Source organism: Microtus pennsylvanicus, chromosome 8 (genome assembly GCF_037038515.1).
Source record: "Microtus pennsylvanicus isolate mMicPen1 chromosome 8, mMicPen1.hap1, whole genome shotgun sequence".
In the NCBI taxonomy this organism is placed as follows: Eukaryota; Metazoa; Chordata; class Mammalia; order Rodentia; family Cricetidae; genus Microtus; species Microtus pennsylvanicus.
In genome coordinates, this window is record NC_134586.1 from 95,759,020 (window position 1) to 95,781,519 (window position 22,500).

Consider the following 22,500-nt stretch of genomic DNA (forward strand, 5'->3'; position numbering starts at 1 on the left):
ACCGGCTTGGCCTTGCAGATCTTCAGCAAGTTGTCCGGGACAGACACTGGTTCACCAGATGCCACCACTGGGAAGGTGACCGAAGCCGGTCCCACCAAGCCAGGCTGGGGCACACAGGGTACGCCGGTACCTTCTAGGAACACAACCAGCACATCAGTAAAACACAGAAAAAGGGGCGATCTTTCCCCAGCCAACCCGACATCCCAAAACCCGACATGTACAAAAACTACCGCCTGACCCATCTCCCCACTCATAAGACTGTGGGCTCACCCAGCCCCACCTTTTCCCACCAAGAGACATAGTCTTTTTCGACACAGGCCACAGCATGGTAGAGAGGTCGCTTGTCTCTCTGCTACGCCAGTGTCGGCTGCCCAGAACCTCCTCACTCATCTGCGTGCACGCATGCACACATGCACACATGCACACATGCACGCGTGCACACATGCTACTCGCAGGCCAAGGCACCCAACTCTGGGGTTTGAGCAAGACCCTAGCCACTTACCTTGCTTAGTTCTGTTGCCACCACCCTGAGGGAAGCCACCATCTGTGGTTGATTTAGACTCTGGGGACCAACCTTTGTGTCGTTTTTTTGGAGGCCCAGAGTTTGGCAAGATACCTAGACAATATTCAGAGCATGGGTTAGGCCACCATTGGGAACTGGTGTCAATAAAACTCTCCCATGATCTGGAGAGCAGAACTCTTTTGTGACCTTGTACATGTTAGCAGATGTTCTCCCACTGAACTACAACTCCCAACCCTTGGTATTTTTTTTTTTAAATTTCAGCTCTATGGATCTAGACAGAAGGAGACATCCTGTCAATTTTTATAAATGTTTCACTCCAAAGTTGTGTTTAAGCTGCATCTCTTTAGGTCTGAGATCCTTGGTTGTTAAAACAGTCAAAATAATAGTAAAAAAATCTACTGAGAAAGTGTCTTAACCAGAGGAAGAGAGATGCATGTAAAATATTTAAATGAAACACTTAGGAGTTTGGGCTCCGCAAACTGCCTCTCCCGCCAGTATCAGCATTACCAGCCCAGCATAGGTTCAATGCACCAGCACAGTTTTGCCACTTGAAGGCAGTACTGATCCACATGCACACCCCTTCCTGCCCTCCAACCCCACCCTCGCCCAAATGGAAAGCTAATTTCACACTCCCACCCAAGTTGGAAAGCTAATTTCATTAAAAATCAAGAGCAGAAGCTGGACCAGCTGCTGCTTGTGGAGTCATTCCTGCCCACTCTGATGTCAACAGGCTTGTGACGGAAAACTGTTCATAAATTAGTACCAGGACTTGGCTAGCCTATTTTCTTTAAACTCTGGACACAAGTGTTCAGCTGTCCAGAGGTCCTATCTCAACCCTGTTGTACTTTAAACACGTCTGAACACTTCTAAAACTACCTAGCCAAGCGGGACGGCAGTGGGAGGTACATGCCTTTAATCCCAGCACCTGGAAGGCAGAAACAGGCAGATTTCTGTCGAGCTCAAGGCTAACCTGGTCTACACAGCAAGTTCTAGGCCAGCCAGGGATACACAGTGAGAGCCTGCCTTTAAACACAGACAAGCAAATGAAAACCTGTCTGTCTGAACACAAGCCTGTTCCAAGGACCTCAAGGAGCTCAGCATGTGAGGAATGAGGCCTCCTGATACCTGGGGCTTCTGGGTGATGAGAACCCACAGACTGGAGCCCTCAGGGCCGAGGGTAATGTCTCCCTCAGCCTAGGCAGAGAATACACACAGACCTGGCTCTGCCTAGAGCCACCACTAGGGGCCCCAGAAGTGACAGGAAGAGCATGCACCTTGTCTCGAGCACCCCGGTTATTCTACAGCAGCAGCACTTTGAGAATGACTGCTGTTGAGTCTTCTGGAAGGAACCTCAGATAACTTCCTACCCTTAGATTGACCAAAGTGGAAGAAAACCAAATCCAAACAGACACAGAGGTAAAAAGACATGAAGTCCTTGACTTTACAGAGAGCTTTCAAACCTGCAGGCTTCTTTGCCCTCAAAGGCAGGGGGCACTGTCATATCTACACCAGCCCGTCTAACACTGGCCCCAGGAGCAGAGGAAGAGCTCTCAGAGACAGAACCCGGTTCCTCTAGGGCGTGGTCCCCAACTACAGGAGGGTAGGCCTGGAGCTGAGGATGCAGGGGTGATCTACATGGGTCAACCAGAAACGTCTCTACCGGGGTCTAAGCCAGTAAGTGATCTCAAAACATCACCAGGAACAGCCACTGATGTCACTGATGTCAGCATGAGCCAATTATTTCTCTGTCTCCAGAGATAACCCTACCTGGCATTTTCTGAGGAGTCTGCAGGACTTTTAGCTACCTGTCCCCTCCATCTGGGAGCACCAGCCCCTCATCTGAGACAAAGCTCCTATTTCCCATCCTCCACTAGAGGCAGTGTTTCACTGAGAGCGGCTAGTGGCAGGCCTAACTTAGTTTGAAGCAGTTTCCAACACTGACAGCGAAGTCTTGGTAGCTCTAACACATGCCTGTGCTCAACTCTGAGGCAACCCAGGTCAACCAGCGTCTCTGACTCAGTCCTTCCCTCTGCCGGGTTCTACCACAGCCAGAAGCTAGGGACTGCAAGGGACTTTCAAAAGTTAAAGATTACAGTGGGTGACTGGACCCCCCCCCCCGCCCGAGGGAGAGGGGAGCGACGTGGGAGAGGAGAGTGATGGCCTGAGTTGAGCTCTAGAAAGTCACCTAACAGGCAGGGTGAGCACCGAGAGACTGGGTGGAGTGTGGACATCATGGTGAAGCCCCCGCGGAAGTGAACAGTTAGAAGAAGAATGACAGTCAACGAGCACTACATGTCCACAGAGCTAAGCTCACGGAAGAAGCTATGGATAGCAAGGGGCTTCCTGTCCTTATGGCCAAGGGCCACTCTTCAACCTTGTGGATGCCCTGCACCCGTTCTGGAGAAGGAACAGCTACAGGAGGAAGGTGGGAGTCTTGAGGGGAGGCTGAGGAATGATAAAAATTCCAGAACATGAAAGCTAGTCAAGACTGGAGAGTCTTAGATTCATGAGGGCTGCTCCTTCAGCAAATGGCTTTGCAGCCGATGGCTTTGGGCCAGAGAAACCTTCTGCTACAATGGAGTTGTATTCCAGCCCAGGGTGCCTCTCTGGACCTGCCTCTCTTCAACGATGTTGAAAATAAAACCCAGGAAAACACACTCTATCCATGAGCTACAACTCCATCCCCAGGATGGACATTCTCTAAGGACCTTTCCAATTTAATGTCTCAGACCCTAGGTTCCAGTTCAGGTGGGCATGGAGCATGGGGGCCGGGTGGCAAGGCAGGAAGGGAAGGAGAGCGGACGAGACTTTCCGGAACATTCTTAGGAGAGCATGAGACTGGGAGTTTGAATGCAGTCCCCAAGTCTCTTTGCCCCCTCCCTCCCTCCAAAACTCAATTATCACGCCTGCCGCCCCCCCCATCACCTCCTCCAGGTGTTAAATGGGCAGACAAGCTCCTGTGGCGGGCTGACACGGATACCAATAGCCAGTGAGCTCGTAGATGTGCACAGCAGCTGGGGATCCTCATCCTGTCCTCAGAGAGCCATTCTTACCCCCAAGAAGGGACCACTGAAAAAGGCTGCAAGACCTATACCCAAGGAGGGACCGCTGAAAGGCTGCAAGATCCATTGCCTTACAAAACAGAGCTGGGCTCTGGATTCATATTTATCTGTCCCGACATCCACCTTCCCCCACCACTCCCAATCTTCCCAAAACCTGCATCAAGAGAGGCTCCCTGCCACCAGCACAAAACCCTCTCTGCCCCTCAGCACACATGACTCTCCCATAGCATGGCCCAGTCACAGATCTGAGGACATGTGACATCCGCCCTGATGCTCACCAACACATTAGACTCTGGAGCCTCCATGTCCCCAGTCCTGTACCCATATCCCCTCTGGCCCAGGTCCAGAGTAAAGAAGGGCCCTAACACCTCCAGGACCAGCGGCACTACCTAAGGCTGAGGGACGAGGCACGGCAGACAGGCTACTCTTAGCCAGCTGTGGCTGTTTGGGGGAGTCTTTGCCATTGAAGACAGTGGGACCTGTTGCTGTGGTCACTGAGGGGTGATCAGAGGCCGGACCTGAAAGCAGAAAACATGGGAAAGCGGTCAGAGCACAGGCTGCACTGGAACCAGGCAGATAAACTAGCTCTGATGCGTTCTATCAGGAAAGCAGGTTTCTGACAGGGTGATTCTGCCACACGCAGACAAAGATACACGAGCATTCACATGTGCACATTTGTGCACATACTCCTAAACCCACACACATGCATGTATGTATCTAGAAACATGTACACCCGTGTGTACGTTCTTTCCCATGTGGACATAAATGTGCACATATGAATGCAAACTCATTCCTGATTTCACATGCTTGTACACATATGCACAGGTACGCATACAGGAACATATTCATGTCCCCCTGCATAGACATAGAAGTGCACAGAAACATACTTAATAAATACCCAAATATACAAGGGGCCGATATACACAAATACATGTACACACATTCAGAAAGACATAAATATTCCTGCTCACACATGAGCATGGGAACAGACAGATACATATGAACATGAGCACACAAATACCATGAACCTTCTGTTTTCACTCAAGAGGGTCTAGTGTGGGTAAGGGAAGGTTTTGGGGTGCATGGGATGCAGAATTTCCTAACCTGCAGCCCATATCTGAGATGGTCGATTCTGTTTGCTTCCTACCTTCCTCCACCTCTAGAATTCAGTTTTATATCAAAACACTGCAGGGAAGCCTGGCAGGTTGGTTGATGACAAAATCTGGGATACTTATAGGGTTCAGGTTCCTTAAGTCTTGAGAATAATTCTGGGGGCAACCATGGACTCTGGTCCCATAAGGAGGCCTACGTTGGCTGGAATCGTAGGAAGGTTTTCATGAAACTTCCCTGTCAAAGCGGTGGCCCGTGTGACAGTTGGAATGTGATTCTGGGACTGTCCAGCCTGTATCTGAACCACAATCCCATTACTTACAAGTTATGTGACCTGAAACACATACTGTATCTCTCCAAATTTCAATGCCCCCTCCATAAATGGGAGTCATGACGGCAAGAGGCAGAGCCACTGTGTGAAGGATGCAGGTGGGCAGACATCCAGGGCATGGAACAAGTCCCTTAAGCGGCTGCCATTACTATAACCTCATTTAATTCTTATTTACCCTGTGAACTAGACTGAAAAGGACACCCCACACCACATGTCTACACACGGGCAAACAGAGTTAAGTTCCAGGAATTAAGTGAATTGCACCATTCAGCGAAGGATAGCAGCGCTGGTGTCTACACCGGGTGCTTAGCCACAAAACAGCGGGGTCCCCAGTCCACAGTGGCAAAGGAAGAGAAGAGTCAGGACACTGTTGGAGGAAGAGGACAGAGGCCAGCTTGTGAAAAGGAGCCTAGAGCCCCTGAAGGACAGCGTATCCCAGCGAGAGTGATTGATGGCTCTGCAGAGCCCAGGACACTGGCTTTACTCCCAGGGCAATGTGCCACACTGACTCTCTGGACAGGAAGGATGAAAACCACCAATGGCCTTCCAGAGTCCTCAGGAAGGCCGATGTCTCCAGACAACAGCAACCACACTTACAGGCTTCGTCTGTGTGGCTCGGGGCCAGGCATGTGAAAGAGAAATACCTGGTATACAAATTTGCCTCCCCCGACTCCTCCCTGTGAGGTCCTGGGCAAGCCTCAGCCCCCAAGGAACCTCAATTTTCCAAACACCCCATTGGCTCACAGGACACAGCAAGCTTTAGTGCGTATGATACATGCCCAGGGTAGGCACACCCAACATGGGATAAAGGACAGGAATCTATCCTCCACCCCTCCTAGAAATCCCCTTGGAATGTTGACCTGATACTTGTCATCCCCTGAACCCTGTGCTGTGACTGGGGGGTGGGGGTGGGGGTAGAATGACTCTGAAGCAGGATCCCAACACTGGGGGAAATCACATTCCTTATCCAATATGAGAGCAGGCAAGTTTTCCAAATGAAAGACAATGTGTACACTTTGCTAAAACTCACAAACTCAAAATGACCTAGGAAAACAACACACCAAGTAAAACTTACAAGATGGCATCGAGCAACAACACTCAAAGTGTGACCCTTATTTATTTTGAAGAATGCCAACTCCAGGGGCCTGGCTTTAGCACCTGGGACACCACTCAGTAGTCTCACCTGCCTGTTGAGCTCCCATTGGGATGTTGGGGTTTGTCCCAGGAACAGGATCACTGGGGAAGGCAGCCAGAGACCCCGAGCTCTCCAGCGGTGGGAACAGAGAACTGGGACAGGTGTTGGTGGAGTTCTGCCGGCTTCTGAACTCTAACAGAGGCAAGAAGGACACATGAAGTTGGGTGGTGGTAGTGGCAGCACACGCCTTTAATCCCAGCACTCGGGAGGCAGAAGCAGGTAGATCTCTGTGAGTTCGAGGCCTGGTCTACAAGAGCTGGTTCTAGGACAGCCAGTGCTACACAAAAAACCACTCTCAAAAAAAACCAAAGAAGAAGAAGGAGAAGGAGGAGAAAATAGAGAAAGGAGGAGAAGGAGGAGGAGAAGGAGGAAGAAATGATGATGATGATGATGATGATGATGATGATGATGATATGATGGTGACCAGGAAGAAAAGGAAGAAGAAGAAAGAAGAGCGTAGTAATGAAATCTACTTGGCCCTTACCCAATGACTACAGAATGACTTCCTAGAGTGGAATTGTCTACAGGACCGTGGGGCACATGAGTCTATAAAGAATGCCAGTGCCATGCTAATCTGTTTCAGTGTGTTACAGGGCAGAGGTGCCTTGTTCCATAAACGGTTCCCTGCCAAAGGGTGACTCTATCCGCAGACAGAATAAGAGTGTTCAGTGGGAGGAACAAGAAATACTCTTTAGCCGGGCAGTGGTGGCACATGCCTTTAATCCCAACACTTGGGAGGCAGAGGCAGGAGGATCTCTGTGAATTCTACAACTCTGATCTACAAGAGCTAGTTCCAGGACAGGCCCCAAAGCTACAGAGAAACCCTGTCTCGAAGAAAAAAAAAACAACAACATACAAGAAAGAAAGAAAGAAAGGAAGGAAGGAAGGAAGGAAGGAAGGAAGGAAGGAAGGAAGAAAGAAAGAAAGAAAGAAAGAAAGAAACTTTATGCAATTGAGCTATCTGAGCCCTGTGCTTAACATCCAAGGAGATATGGGGTGATGGTAATCCCCCAAGACACAGGACCACTCAGCATCTCCCTCCTCTCCTACACCATCCTCTTTTATATATAAGTCCTTTCCCAGCAGCGGCTCTAGCCTGTGAGCAGGATAGAGAACTGGACCCACAGGGAAGGTCAGCTTCATCTTCAGGACCAAGGGCTTGCTCTCCTGCTACAGCCTGTACCACTGTACAGAAGTCCCTGACCCCTCCCCTCCTAGCCCTACAATGCTCACTGGGGGTGCACTCCCAGCTCCCCACTCCCACCCCTCCAGATTCAAGCCCCCCCACCCCCGCCTCACCTGAGCCTTTCCAGCAAATCAACGGTCCTTTGGTCAGTGCCCCCTGTGCGTTCCGGACCAGATAGTACTTGAGGTGCTTCTGTTTCTTGGGCTGTGTGCTCAGCTTCAGGTTGATGTGGTTGGAGAATTCGGTGAAGTAGCAGAAGCCTTTCTTCCCACAGCCAACACAGTTCCCAGAGAAACCTGGGCAGGAGGGAGCAAGCCATGAGCCTCTCTGCTTTCCTTTCAACTTCCCTTCCAACAGCCACAGTTCATCAGGACTCTGACGTTTGTACCCCCATACCGGCAGTCACCCAGAGACTGCCATCGGCATGGTAATCAGGCTGAGGAGTCAAGACTGCCTTAACTCAAATGGAAACAAAGGGACTGAGCCACAGAGGTGAGTCTGGCCAAGTGTGGGAGATTTCACCCTCTTGGGGCAGTGTGTGTGTGTGTGTGTGTGTGTGTTAAAAATTCCATGTACATGAATGTAGTCTACAAACACACACACACAGTGGAATTTTATTCAGCCACAATGAAGAACACAATTGTATCATTTGAGGGGGAAAAAATGGAGTTAGAGATCATTATGTTAAGCGAAACAAGCCAGACAGACTCAGAAAGACAAACAATACATGTTTTTCTCTCATATGCAGAGCCTGTATTTTAAACATATATGTGTTGGTGGTGGGTATATATATATGTATACATGGGGCTTCAAAAGAGGTGGAGAGAGGAATAAGCGAGGATAATGGGGAAAGAAAGATAAATATTATATTTTTATGATATTCAAATCAGGATCTTTATAAGTATATGTGAAATATATGATATATGTTTATACACATTATATACATTGCTTTGGATATATAATAAAAAGGTAACATTCAGAGGAGGAAGGGAACTAATGAGGGGGATAGGAGGGGGACTAGGAAGGGTGGCTGGGGCAAACATGAGCGAAACACAAACACAGACATACAGGAAAATGTCATAATAAAACCCAGTGCTGGGAAGCAACAGATAAAGAGCCAAGCGTGGAGCTCGCTTTAAAGGCCAGCTCAGCCAGTCAGGCAGATCAAAAAATACCAGATGCATAGTGGGGACCTGGGAGTGAGACCCAAAGTTTAGCAGCCAGCAGAGTGGAGATGCCATTCAAAATCATGGCTGTATCAGGGCAGAGCACCCTCCTGCTGCGATAGGCTAGACAGGCCTTTCTGCTAGTTTGCAGCTCTAGATAGCCATCTGAGAGGGGATGAGAAAGCTCCTCGTATGAGCCATGGACATGCAGAGCGTGCATTTGGAGGGGTCTCTACAAAACACAAAGCCCCTCCAACGGAACCAGCCACAGGCCTTGGTTAGTACAAGAGAGACCTAACAAGGTGGCCTCTCCACCACATGACCACTGCTCCTGAGTGTCAGCCATCCCACAACAACCTTGCTCTGCCAATAGCAGGCCTGGTTCCTAGGAATCCAACGTCCTGGGTCAAGGGAGGTCCTGAGGCAGAGCCACACTCACTTCCTTTATCGAGCCCTCTGCCTGAAGGGCTCATTTGGTGTGAGGCCATAAAAGTCACATGTCTCTGCATAAGCACTGCTCATTCGCAGGCTGTCCCTGGGAATTCTGGCTCATATTCGGAAGAAGTCCAGTAGGTGACCTGAAAGTTAAAGACATCGCCCCAGAGAAGACTCCACACTGCTCAAAATCTCCAATCTGCACATGTCTTGAGCATTTTAATATTCTATAAAAGGCCTTAGAAACAAGGAAAGACTCTGGCTGGGCTGCAATAGGTACAGGTGACATAGGCATTCAGAACCACCTCAGGCCACACCGGTGTGAACAGGTACTCATGCCACACCGGTGTGAACAGGTACTCATGCCACACCGGTGTGAACAGGTACTCATGCCACACCGGTGTGAACAGGTACTCATGCCACACCTGTGTGAACAGGTACCCAGGCCACACCTGTGTGAACAGGTACTCATGCCACACCGGTGTGAACAGGTACCCAGGCCACACCTGTGTGAACAGGTACTCATGCCACACTGGTGTGAACAGGTAAGGCAGCACGGACATGGGCGATGCTGAGTGGGGCTTGGGGAAGCCGATGTGCACACAGTACCAGGACGTTGTACCGTTCATTGTCAAGTGCACAGGGCACTCACTCTGCTTAACTGACCCCATTGTCGGTCACGGTGGGAAGCAGAGCGTTCTTGTGCAATCCGCAGAAACAGAGACACAAAGGGTGGGATTTAACCGCAACCCAAGAATGAAGTTCAGAACCCACAGGCACCAAAGGCTATGGAATCTTCCATCCATCCCTAGCTTCATCTTGTCCTCACTGAAAAGAGGTGCCTCTTAACCCACCTACTCCAACTACCCCTGCCCTGCCCCTGCCTCAGTTTCTTCTCCACAACCCCCATACCCAGGTCCAGCCCTTCCTCATTACTCAGCTCCTAGTCTCAAGAGGGGAGATTGGGAATGGACACTTCCCCAGGCTCCTACGCGCAACTTTCTCTGAGTCCTGGGAACTGCTCAGCGTCAGGCAGATGCATGCCTTGTCCTCCCAAATGGCCACGCTCTGGTGTGACTGCATACATGTCGGGCTATATCTGTGTACACATATGTGTCTGACTGAGAGCACCATGTGATTCCATGGCCAAGAGGGTAAGAAAGAGAGGGATGATTAACCAATTAATTAATAATAAACACTTCTACTTCTTCACTGGCCTCCAACCTAGGAACACACACAGCCCACTGGCACCTAAGAATACAACACCACAAAAATGTCTAGGGTTCCTGAAAGAAATTCTAAGCCTGAGTAGAGAAAAGATGCTGAGCAAGGCATAGGAACTTCAAGGTCATGGGGTCAGCAACCATGCCCAGCAGGGAAGTGGCTACAGCCCTGCGGAGCAGTCCCTGGTGACTCCTGGCCTAGTCGCATAGTGGACAGTTGGGTCCAGCAGGCAGACGGGTCCCTTGCAATAGTAAAACCTTCCAGCTGAGGACACAGCTGTTCCAACGGGGACATAGCTGTCAGGGGAGGCAGCTAGGGGATGAGCAAAGAAGCCAGGGTGAGAGCACAGGACCTAGTTGCTGCAGATGATGTCATCCTAAAACTTCAGGAAATTCCTTAAAGGGCAACAGACACTTTCAAGAAAGATTACAACACGGAGCCATTCATTTTGGGAATTGACCTCAGGACTTAGAAGTCTAAAAAACAACAAACTCATCAGCAAATGAGATCTCTGGACTCATGATTCAGACTCCTGCTGGGCACAGAGCCAGAAAGGAAGGGACGGTTCTTCAGCTACCACACCACCAAAAGTGGTCAGCACAAATAATCCTTCCTCTAACAAACTCAGCACCCCAGAATCACCCCCTTGGATCTACTGTGGCAAATAGAGGACCATCTATGTAAGGATCACATGCCCACATGGATACTGCACTTGCAGGCCACCGTGTGAATGAAGCATGCCCTCCTATGGGCAAGTGGCCCCTGACCACCTCTCCTGCAGCAAGTAAACAAGAACCCAGGGTCAGCAGGACTGGGGTCAGGTCCTGACGCGTGTCTATCAGGCAGGCTATGACTTGTCTCTGAGCTTCATCTTCACTGTCTGCAAACGTGATGGGAGCTAATACTTATTGCACAGCCGCAGCATGGTAAGTTGTGGGTGCAAAGCCTTTCGTGTTACCAATGCCCACCGCCGCATTTGAATCTCATGAACCCTGTACAATAATCTGTAAAGTCTCCAGCTTGCAGGTGAGGGGAACAAGGCACCATGGCCTGGGGTGTTGGGAGGTACTGAGCCTCGCTTTCCTCACTCTGATGTGTCAATCGTCTGCACAAAACCTCCCCACGGGGACACTACAGGGTTAAGGTGACTCCTAGTTATCTAACCGTCCCAGACTCAGAGCATGGTGTCCTCTCTCCTTCCTTTTGGACTAAATGGGAGAGAGGAGAGTGCAGGTGGCAAGAGATAAGAAGTAACTGTCCTGGGTTCTGTTCTCTTCTGGTCTCTGTTCTGTTCTCTGCTCTGGCTTGCCCAGTCACAGAAGACAGAAATAAAAGCCATAATTGCCTTCCAGGTCTAAAGTGACATGATTCTTCCTGCAAGCTCTCACCATGTGTTCCTTTGGACGTGGTGGGTGGTGTCTAAGCACACAGTGTTATGACTCTGGGGGGAGGGGAGGCAGGGCGGGGAGGGGATGTCTAGACTTGTTTCCGGGATTTCTTCCTTTGCAGAGAGAGGGTCTCCATCTCCCAACCCTCACGAATGGGCTGGAAGCCGTAACATCTGACTTTTCCTAATGAACCACCATCCAAGAAGAGCTCTTGGATAGCCCCACGGTAGGGGGAGGGGGGCTATGAGCAGCCACAAACCTCGCATCCGTTGTCACATTCCTGTTTGTGGATGTGAACACCTCTGACAGCAAAGACGGGGGCAACCATTTCTGAGTTCCTCCTCGAAGTTCTAGACAAATACCAGCCCCGTGCGGAAACACCCTATTTGGGTGGAAGACTCAAGCGAAGCAGAGTCAGTTAGACACCAGATGAGACACAGGCCTATCGGGGTACAATGTGGAGGGCTGAAGTTCCTGTCAGAACATCACAGTTATCTTAAGTCCTGTATTCAGCTCAAAACTCACGCCTGCCTTGGTTTCCTCTTTGATAAAAATCAGTTATACGTGGGACCCCCAAGAAAGTTTCCTAAAACACAATAACTGCCTTACCTTTTGAAGATTTATTTCTTGTTTTTGTTTATGTGTATGCATACATGTATGTGTGTGGGGGGGGTGTCTTATGTGTTCAGGTACCCACACAGACCATTAGAGGATACTGCATCTCCTGACCCTGCAATGGGTACTAGGAACTGAACTCAGGTCCTCTGGAAGAACAGCAAGCTCTCTTAATTACGGAGCCTTCTCTGCAGCCCCTATTTGCCCATTCATGACACCACCAATATTTCTTAAAAGTATATCTTGGAAGGGAGAAAACAAAGGGACACATCATTTTCAAAAGGCAAGAGCCGAGGCTGTACCTCACAAGGTGAAGTGTATGCTCACTGTGTATGAAGCATTGGGTTTGAGCCCAACCTTACATTAAAACCAGGCATAGGGCTGAGCACCTGTTCCCAGCTACGGGGCAATGGGAGAGGAGGACCAGAAGTTCAAGGTCATCGGCTGTGGAGGCTATGTAGTATGTTTGAAGCCAATCTGGAATACATGAGACTGTGTCTAGAAACATACATACATATTAAAAATGCAAAAGAGAAGCACTTTAAGAGAACTTGGATTGGGTCTTGAATTTAATAAACCAACTTTAAAAAAATAGTGAATTCTGAACTCACTGCCGAGTACATAACAATATTAAAGACTGCTTAAACTTTTTAGATAGGATAATGACACTGGATTTCCAAAAAATTGTCCTTGTCTTATAGAGACAGAGACATGTGGGAATAATTTCAGAAGAAGCACGTGGCAGGTGGAATTTGATTCCAGATCAGCCTGGAGAAAAGAGAGGAGTCCCACAGCCTGGGGCTTGCTCCACCCCACACAAGGAACCACTGAAGACAACGACACGGTGGCCTTCTGGGCTCTTCCCCTTCTGTGTCTCAAGGTCAAAGGTAGCTTCCCAACTTCTGTCCTGCAGGACCCAAATGAAGGCCACCTTCACACATCTCTCCGAGTGTCCATACCATGGTTCCCTAAACCAGTACTACATCACCTGGGTTAAAGTACTCCTAGCTGCTGCGTGGGGGACCCTCTGAATGTCACCTATGAAGGGTAGGTTATGGTGTCTCTACTTCATTTGTTATTTCAACCTCTCTGGGATAGTTCCAGGCACGTGAGCCTTCAGTAAATAAGATTTACTATTTGTGTGTCTCCTTGACCACCGTTATTACTATTTTCCAACTAGAATATTTTTACTAATTTGTCAGAATCTGGCTGCCACTAAAACACCCTCCCATCACCAACGGTCCGTGGTAACACCCTGGTCACTTTCTGAGGGTGCAGTGCCCCCATAAGATGAGGTAGAAGATTTGCTGGTGTGGTTATTTTCTATTGATGCTACGGACCCCACAGACCAAGCTGTGTCTGTTTGCCTGTGACTTCCAGGTGTACATAAACACCAGCCTTCACCTTGACCTTACACATTCCATCAATGTGTAGATAACTTGCCTGCCAGCTAAACCACAAGCTCATTTTCTCCTAAGAAATGAGAATGCTAGGAAGAGAGACCTATTCTTCTCTGATGGCTAAGGGACTGACCAACTTAGATTAATGATTGGCAACCGCAGCCAAAGCTGAAGAACACACCTACAGCTGTAACCTTCCCATTTTCGCAGACAAAATCCCCAAAACAGCTTCAAAGTTGCTAGAACAATATTCCTAAAGGCTCTGCTTCCCCAGGGGATGAGCCACAGGTCCAGTTTTATGGATCACTAAATTAGGCTGGACCTGGTTACTGCAGGAGCTGCCGAGACCACCTTGTCCTAGGCAGCCACCCGGGTTAATAGCAGGAAAACCTAAACAGTGTTAAGTGTCCAAGCTGAGAGCATAAACTTTCGTTCAAAAGAGAAAGCACAGGCTATTTCCAGGCAGCCCTTGTTCCTCGTTCTGGATGGCTTTCTGCCAGCAATTAACAAGTTCCTTCCTGGGCACTCTAGGAGGGGCCAGACTCGAAAGAGTTGGAGCAGAAAGAGCTGGGAGATTCCTGTCTCCGGGCTCAAGAGGCAGAACCTCCCTGATTTACTGCCCGCCAATTCCCTTATAGTCACAAAGGGGTGGAATTCAGACAAGCCCCCCTCTCTCATCCCATCCCATCTCATTCCACCCCACCCACAGATCAAAAGACAGCTGCATGAGGCACCACAGTTAATACGGGTACTACGTGCACCCAGTGAGCAAACCCCATGAACCCAGGGAGAAAGCTCAGCACAGCTGTAGGGCTTCGGCTGCCTTCTTGGCTAATTTTCCAGGATTATTCTTAAAGAGCAGATCTCAATAAGTGTGCAGACCTGCCTTAGGAACCATTCCCCCAAGACATGCTGCCCCCTCCTGGGAGCATTCATCTGCCTTCTCTGATAGTTTACACACAGTGTGACCCCCCTCCCCCAACACACACACACAGTCAGGGAACAGGAATAATTTTTTTTTCCCGATTCCCACTCTTTCCCATCCCAGTCCCTGAAGCCCTTCCTCTGCAGTGAGTTTTCTGGGACATAAGGGAACAAAACTGGATATTTAAAGGGCTGAAACCCATGGAGAATACAGACGAGTTTGGACCAGGAATCCTCTCTTGTACAGTGGCAAGACTCCACATGGAAATGGATCACTGCCAAGTCATCCGCTACCCAGTTCTCCAAAGAGGTAACTGGCTAAATCCAAGAACAAACTGCCCAAAGTCATAACATGTATTCAAATCCCTCTCTGCCACATGAATGGAAGGGGTATGGGAGGCCACATGGGGGTTTGTGTGTAAACAGCAAATCAACCCTATTCAGACTTCTGGCCTCTCCATCCTAGCTGGCCTCTTTCATGATGTTGCCACACAGGAAGGGAGTGTGGTACACACTAAGACCATAATAATGTCTTCGGAGTGAGAGAAGGTCAGGCATGGCCTCAACGTCACAATGAGTCATCAGGATCTTAGCGGGCCAGGATGATGTGAAAGACAGTGGGCAGGTTCCCACAGCCAGGAGGGAAAGCGACCCTGACTGATACCTGATCACCGCAAAAGCACAGTGTGTAAGGGGAGAACTTGGAGACTGAAAGGCGTGAACTTGGACCCCTGATGTCTTCTTTATTCTCAGGACTTAAAACAAGTTCATGAACAAGTCTAAGCTCCTCTACAGAATTGTGACAGACACCACCTCTCCAGGGGGAGCCGTAAATCAAAGCAGAAGACGTCTAGAAGGTCTGGCAATCCCTCAGATGTGACCACCCTGTAGCAGGGACAGACAGACAGGCAGACACACACACACATAGCCTCACTCTCCTGTCCCCTGCCTGCTAGTTTCTGAAAGTACCTGGCCCAGGGTTTACAAGCCCTTTCTCATCCCAACAGGCAAACAAAGGTTTGAATAGCAAACTACTAAAAAAAAAAGAAGAAGAAGAAGAAGAAGAAGAAGAAGAAGAAGAAGAAGAAGAAGAAGAAGAAGAAGAAGAAGAAGAAGAAGAAGAAGAAGAGAAGGAGAAGAAGAAGAAGAAGAAGAAGAAGAAGAAGAAGAAGAAGAAGAAGAAGAAGAAGAAGAAGAAGAAGAAGAAGAAAGAAAGAAAGAAAAAGAAAACAAAGAAAAAAGAAAAGAAAAACAATAACAATATTAAGTGGTGAGCTTTCTAGAGGGAAGCAACCAGTCATTTTTTTAAAAATTTATATGTGTAGGCATGTGAGTGTGTGTGTGTGTGTGTCTATCTGTGTGTATGAAGGCCAGCAGTCAACCACAGCTGTCATTCCTAAGCTGTTTTTTTGAAATATCTTTGGGCTTGATAACTCAGGTCAACTGTCTGCCCAGGAAGTGGGATTATGATAAACACGGCCATCATACCTGAAATTTTGCATGGCTGCTAAAGATCAAACTTGGTACACGATAACACTTTACCAACCCAACATCTCCCTCGTCCCAACCAGTCATATTTTTAAATAATTCCCATTTTTTCTTCCATTCCATAAAGAAACATACAACAAACAAACAGGTGTAGGACATCAAACATTAAAGCAGTCTGTCTCCGGCAGCTAAGGCCTCCTTGTCTGGCCCCACTACCAAGCAGACAGCCACAAAGGAATGTAAGCGAGAACTCACCAAGCAGGGCATTGTGGCCATTGTCGTCGGGCAAGAACCTCTTGTCCACTGCACACACCAGGAGGTGGTCGGGCAGGCTGGGAGACTTGGCCCCAACAAGGAGAAAGCCTGCAGGGACCTCGATGGGTTCTTGGGAAATGGAGACAAGACGAAGATCCTTCCCAGCCTGGCAGAAGCCTAGAAAGGGTAGACAGGGCTCACACACTGTCCTGAAACATCCCAAAACCAAGGGCCTGGGGGTTACAGGAGCACCAAACACCACCTTACCTCTGGGTTAGAGTTTGATGTTAACTACATCTGAGACGAGACAAAACCATCAGAGGGTAAGGGTTGTCTCAGCTTTTACATACTATGCTTTATGGGGCTGCAGAATGGCTACCTTCAGAAGGAGGGCCAGAGCAGGGCCTTCTCAGCTTCCCCTGTGGGAACTTGAGGTCCATCTACACCCTTTGGACCTTTGTATTGTAAATTTTTAAATGTATTTCCTATGTGGAAAATAAGTCCCCAGAAGTATCGGAGAAAAGGGAAACTAGAGGGAAATGGCTGGGGTTCATGAGGCTTTCTGCACAGTCTTGTTCTAGCTCGTGGTGCTCAATCTCCCACACTGCAAACCTTTAACTCTCCTCAGCGATTAAATCATTTTCACTGCTACCCCATAACTGTAATTTTGCTAATATAAATATCTGTGTTTTCCCAATGGTCTTAGGTAACCCCGATGAAAAGTCATTGTGACCCCCAGGTTGAGAACTGCTGTTCGAGCTAGAGATGAGCTAAGATCCCAGGCTTTCTGCACTGTCAACCAAGAGAGAGAGGCAAGATCCACACTGCATCCCAGGAGCCAACCGTGGGACCCTGCCCCCCTTCACCATTCTCACCATCCATCCCCTTCTGGGGACTGTCTCACAGCTGTACTGACTTCTTTGTCCCAGTAACACTGGCTGGCACTCGGGGTCAAGGGCAGAGGTCAAGTTCAGGCCTCAGAGTGCAGATGGCATTGGCAACGACCCTGATCATCTTCCAGTCTCATGCTGTCACGGCTCGCAAGCCCTGCACGAATGTCCTGTTCAGCCACCTGCAGCTCCCCCAATATGAAGCCTTTGCAACACTGCTTCCTCTGCAGTTTCCAAGACTCCCTAAACCTCAATAGCCTGCTATCTAAGACCTCCCAATCCTCTAAAACCCAGAGGAAGGACTCACTTCTCCAGGGAGCATCTCTGAAACCTTGCCTGCCTTTGGAGTTGCCCTCTGCTTCCGTGCTGTCAAGCTTACCACCCATAAAGGGGACACAAAGCATCTGTCTCCCCAGATAGCACCCACAAGTTCTCATCTCTAATCTCTGAACTTCCAGAACATGGGTTCAATAAATTAATGGCTGATTACTATGGTAGTGATGGACTGGTCGTAACAGGGTCTAAAATGTGAACCCACAGGCCTCCTCAGATGCACAACTGCGCTGAGACGTTGCTATACCCAGCATGCCTTGCCTCTGCTCCTTGTCACCACAAACTGCTCCGATTCCCAGACAATGCAGATACCTTCGCTTCACAGACAAGAATCGACAGGCATAAAAGGTCATTCCTAACCCATCCCAAATCAAGTAAATAGCATAGTCAACTCGAATAAGGAAAATAAATTCTGATTTCCAAACAATGGACCCAAAACAATGACTATCGGACCCCATGCCATTCTTACCGCTGAGGCTGCCTGGAGTGGCCGAGTGGCTGACTCTCAGCCTCCTGTAGCCTGTGTGCGGACACAGGCCCAGTTCACATCTCAGGGGACAAGGAGGGTTACAACCGAGCTGCAGGTCCTGAGTGGGGGTTCAGTCTCTTACCATCTGTGGTGCAACAGCCTTCAGGAGGAGGGGGCAGCTGGTAGGCATTCGAGGGACTACTGGGTTCTAAGCCCCCTTCTCCCTCATCCTCTTCTTCCTCGTTGTCCGCTCGTCCACCACCTGGGCATGGGAGAGAAGAGGGTTGGTTTGTAAGGAAGCTGCAGTGGTGCCTGGGGAGTCTCCTCCAGAGCCTTTCCCTCCACCTGGAGCTATAAGCTCATGGAGGTCTGGGGCCTGGGGAACTCATCAAACAAAGGAGCCTTGCATCCCTCTAGGATGAACTCTCTGCTCTGTCGCTCATTGGTCCTTAGGGACTCTCGGAAGTTGGGCATTCTGATCCTTCTGTACTGGACGGAAATGCCAAAGGTCTCTCAGAGACGGTGACTCCTCCCCAAGGCGCACACAGACTCAGGCACAAGTTCACTTCTCTCCTAGCCACAGCAGCTGCCTCGGTCTGCCCAGGTGTGTGTGTTGGGGGGGGGTGTTGTGGATACAGTATCTAGACAAGGACCGAAAACGACACAGTAAGCATTCCAAAAGCATTTCTGTGAGACATTGAAACACGGCGTTCCTATTACAAATAAGAAACCTGGGGTTGGGGGGGGGTTGGTCACTGACCCACGGTTGTTCAACAGCCCCTGTGAGCCTGCAGGGGCCCCTGGTGTTCTGGCAAACTAAAGTAGCATGCACTGCCTCAATTTTGCATAAGGCAGATGCTGAGCTATACATTAGTGTTCATCCAAAGAATGCATATATTCATTGCTGGAAATACAAACACACAAGCACACACACACATACACACGTATGTGCACACTCCAACTCTAGCAAGCCAAGTTTCAGTACTTAGATTGCTGCTACCTGTGTGGCCACAGGGCAGTCAGTTAACCTCTCTGTGCAAAATGAGTTGGTTACAAGGTAAGCCCTACGTTGCTGCGAGCTGTGATGTTCTAGAAATGTGGCACTTCCAAGTGGCATCCAGTTTTCTACCTGTGATTTAACTGTACAAGCTACTGGGACCATAACCTGACTGGGGCCAAGATCTTGAGGAGGAACTTACAACTCTCAACCCTCCTTGGTGCCCTGGACCTTGTGGGTGCAGAGGACAAATACCAAGTGGCAGGAAAATCATGGAAAGATAACACAAGATGAACACCCAGGGTGGAAGAAATGAGCCCAGCAGCTCAGCCCCTTGGCGCCTTCCTGGGCTTAAGGTAGGCACAATTTGGCCCCTCGAGCAGGTCTCAGAGCCCCGCCAGACTCCAGGCACCAGCACCAGAGCAGATGGCACAGTCCACATGGGGCTCTGATCTAGCTCTGCCGGAACCCAGAGAACAGCATAGACACTGGCCTTGGACTGGACATTCCTGCAAGATCCCCAACAGCTAAAACAAACTTCTGCAGAGCCGGAGCCGCGGATTGGCCCTGAGTTCAAGGGGACCAGGCTGTGCGTTATTCTGCAGAGCCCAACAGACAGACATTCTGACACACTTAGAAAGAAACAAGAGAAGAGGGTCTTATGCCTCAAAGGGCTCAGACTGTAGGCAGGGTTAAAGGTCAAAGGCCTGTGGCAGGCTTTCCGGACTTTGATGGGCTCCTCAGCCAGCAGAAGCCCCCTGAGCAGACTAAACAGACGTGTTTACGGAGGCCTCCTGGCAGGGTTAGAGTCTTAAAGTGGCCTTAGACAAAACCATCAGGGTTGAGGGGTTAGCACAGTAATAAAAAGCACAAATTGAAGGACCCCATTGCGCCCCTGACAGCAGGCACATGAGGCTATTCACTCTGGTGTTTACAAGCAAGTCTCTTCTCTTGCCAGGAGACACACCTCACGGGCATTCTGAGCAGGTAGGACTATAGGAATTTACCTGCATTCTGTTTAAATAGTAAATTTATGATCCCTACAGCTGATGCAGCCATCTGTTTTATTGGTCTTTCTCTTAAAATGTCAATACTGTGCAAAAGGATTTTCCCTAACGTGGGTAGTGGGTAAGAGCCCCAATTCAAAGAACAAAGCTATAATAAGGTCCCTGCTAAATTACCCCCACAAATACATAAAAAGTTACCAGATCCCCGGGAGTTTAGTGTCCCAGTACCCTGGTCATAAGCATCATCAACAATGGTATTATCTAAGGAAGGCCAACCATCAGATAAGAGACCCCGACAGACAGACAAAACAAAATGGGGCCCCCAAATGCCTGTCTGCTCCAAGGTTTATGAAGCAGAAGATATAGCCCGAGCTTAGTGCATGGTTTATGGTGACATTTAACAAACCCAAAGGTCTCCCTCTCCCACCGACCCCTCAGGCTGACTTCTACACTGGACAAACAAAATCCCAGGAGATGGTTCTGGATTGTTTTCTGAGAAGAAAGGAGAAGTGCGAGGGGCTGGGCCAAGTTGGCACAGGAACTCAAAGGCTGAGCAGTCCCATCGTCAGCTGGCAAGGAGGGTGGAACACTCAGAACCCGGAGGAATCAAATTCCTGAGCCACGCTCTCTCTGGGGACGGAGGTAAAGCTCAGAGGTAAAGCATACACAAGCACACAGAATTCCTGGGTCCAGGCCAGCAAAGGCAGGGCTGGGGTCAGGTGGGGATCACTGGGAAATACCAAGTGTCCATCCATTCAAGGAGACCCCGAGAAAATGTGACCTCCCAACTAGAAGGTGGGCAGCCTAGGGAGATCCTCAACAGTGGAAGAAGGCAACTGGGGAGCCCCCAAGGACTTTCTGCTGTTCTCAGTTCCCGTGTGAGCAGCTGTGCTCTCATTCCCCCCTCCCCCATCCCCACCTCCCCACTCCTATCCCCACCTCCCCTGTCCTAGTCCAGAGCTGACAGCCAGTGCTGAAAATACATCTCCAAATCAACGCAGGCTTCAGCGTTGGCAAATGGGCAGACCGTAGATTTTAGGGCATTACTCGAGTATTCTAAATTATCATCATGACTGCTAGTTTTAAATTATCATTGGCAAGGCTTGTCGACCCAGGAATCAGTTAAGGATGACCCTGAAATGCCTAGTTCACGGAAGTCTTTTGGCTGGTCAAAACTGGGACCCGTTAAAGAGTCTCTAATAACTTCTTGTCTCCTGGAGAAGTTACAGTGGCACAACGCCAGAAAATATTGGCACTCTCGTAATAACTATCAGAGAATTTCATGTTTTCCTAATTGATAGTGCTGGGCAAATCTAGTTTCTCTTAGACCTAGACCCAGGTTGGCTAGGCCTTCATCTGTGCCATTGGCAAGGTTAATTTACTAAGGAAGTCAGAATGACTCACACTATCCACTCCGCAAAATAAGGCCTTGCAGGCTTCCAGACACTAAGGTAGGCACCACACACAGCCCAAGGAGCCAAATGCAGTGCAAACCTGGTGGACATTTTTTTCTTTCTTGTTCAACCATTTGTTTTGTTTTGTTTTTTACTTTAAAACCTAGACCTTTCCTACTTCAGAAACTAGTGATGTTTGTGTGTAATTTTAAGCAAAAAGCATGAACTTACAAACAAAAGAAAAATTCTAAAACAGTTCCATCCTGAAGATTGCGGCAGGCTTACTTGACATGAAAACATACACTTGCACACTTTTTACTTGTTTATCTTTATTTTCTGTGCACTGGTGTTTCCCTTGCATGTATGTCTGTGTGTGAGTATTGGATCCTGAAGTTACAGCTGTGATCTGCCATGTGGGTGCTGGGAATCGAACCCGGGTCATCTGGAAGAGCAGTCAGTGCTCTTAACCATCTACACTCAAACACTTTATCTTTCAGATAAAGGAAATTCCCAGGTCATCCCCCATACCTGTATTTTAACTTTTGGTACATGCAAAATTCATAAAGCTTACTCTTTATTTTTTTTAAGTTTCTAGAGGGTTCTTTCACCTGTTGCCACACAGAGATACAACCTCTCAACTATTTTGCAAAGATAAGACCGTGACTCACAGGTGGAAAAGAAGAGAAAATACACAGCTGAGGGCCAAACATATTAAAAACCCTTCCTCACCAAAGCTCAAATGCCATCAAATCAGAGCACAAATAACAATTTCAGGAGGGTCTAGCACACCACACTCTCCCCGCCTCCTATGAGTCCGAGATTAGTATTTTTTGTTGTATTCTCTGGCCTGAACTCACTTTTAAACAAATAAAAATCTGTGTGCAACTTGCATTCCTTTTTGATAGACTCTAGATTTCCTGAATGGAGAAAAAAGAGAGACAGAGAGAAAGAACGCCAGGCTTACGCTGCTCATAATAAAACACACGTGCACCAACATGAAGAACGGCGTGGTTCTTACCTTCTAAGGAGGACAGCTGCTGCTCAGCCTCCAAATACAGCTGGGAGAAGATGGGCCGGGGCACCAGGGTGTTGGAGCGCAGGGAAGCCT

The 22,500-nt window shown here is 48.9% G+C and overlaps 1 protein-coding gene across 1 annotated transcript in view; it reads right to left on the reverse strand.

Moving 5' to 3' along the window:
- Positions 1-22,500, reverse strand: part of Greb1 (growth regulating estrogen receptor binding 1) — a 126,324-nt gene that overhangs the window by 44,384 nt on the left and 59,440 nt on the right. Inside the window, exons 3-10 of the mRNA XM_075984040.1 lie at positions 22,411-22,500; positions 18,137-18,256; positions 16,303-16,479; positions 7,521-7,703; positions 6,210-6,353; positions 3,975-4,103; positions 503-616; positions 1-133 (exon numbers count right to left, since the gene is read on the reverse strand). The exon at positions 1-133 is cut by the window's left edge and continues 11 nt beyond it; the exon at positions 22,411-22,500 is cut by the window's right edge and continues 236 nt beyond it. Of these exons, the coding sequence (XP_075840155.1) occupies positions 1-133; positions 503-616; positions 3,975-4,103; positions 6,210-6,353; positions 7,521-7,703; positions 16,303-16,479; positions 18,137-18,256; positions 22,411-22,500 (1,090 nt within the window). The remainder of the gene's footprint in view (positions 134-502; positions 617-3,974; positions 4,104-6,209; positions 6,354-7,520; positions 7,704-16,302; positions 16,480-18,136; positions 18,257-22,410) is intronic.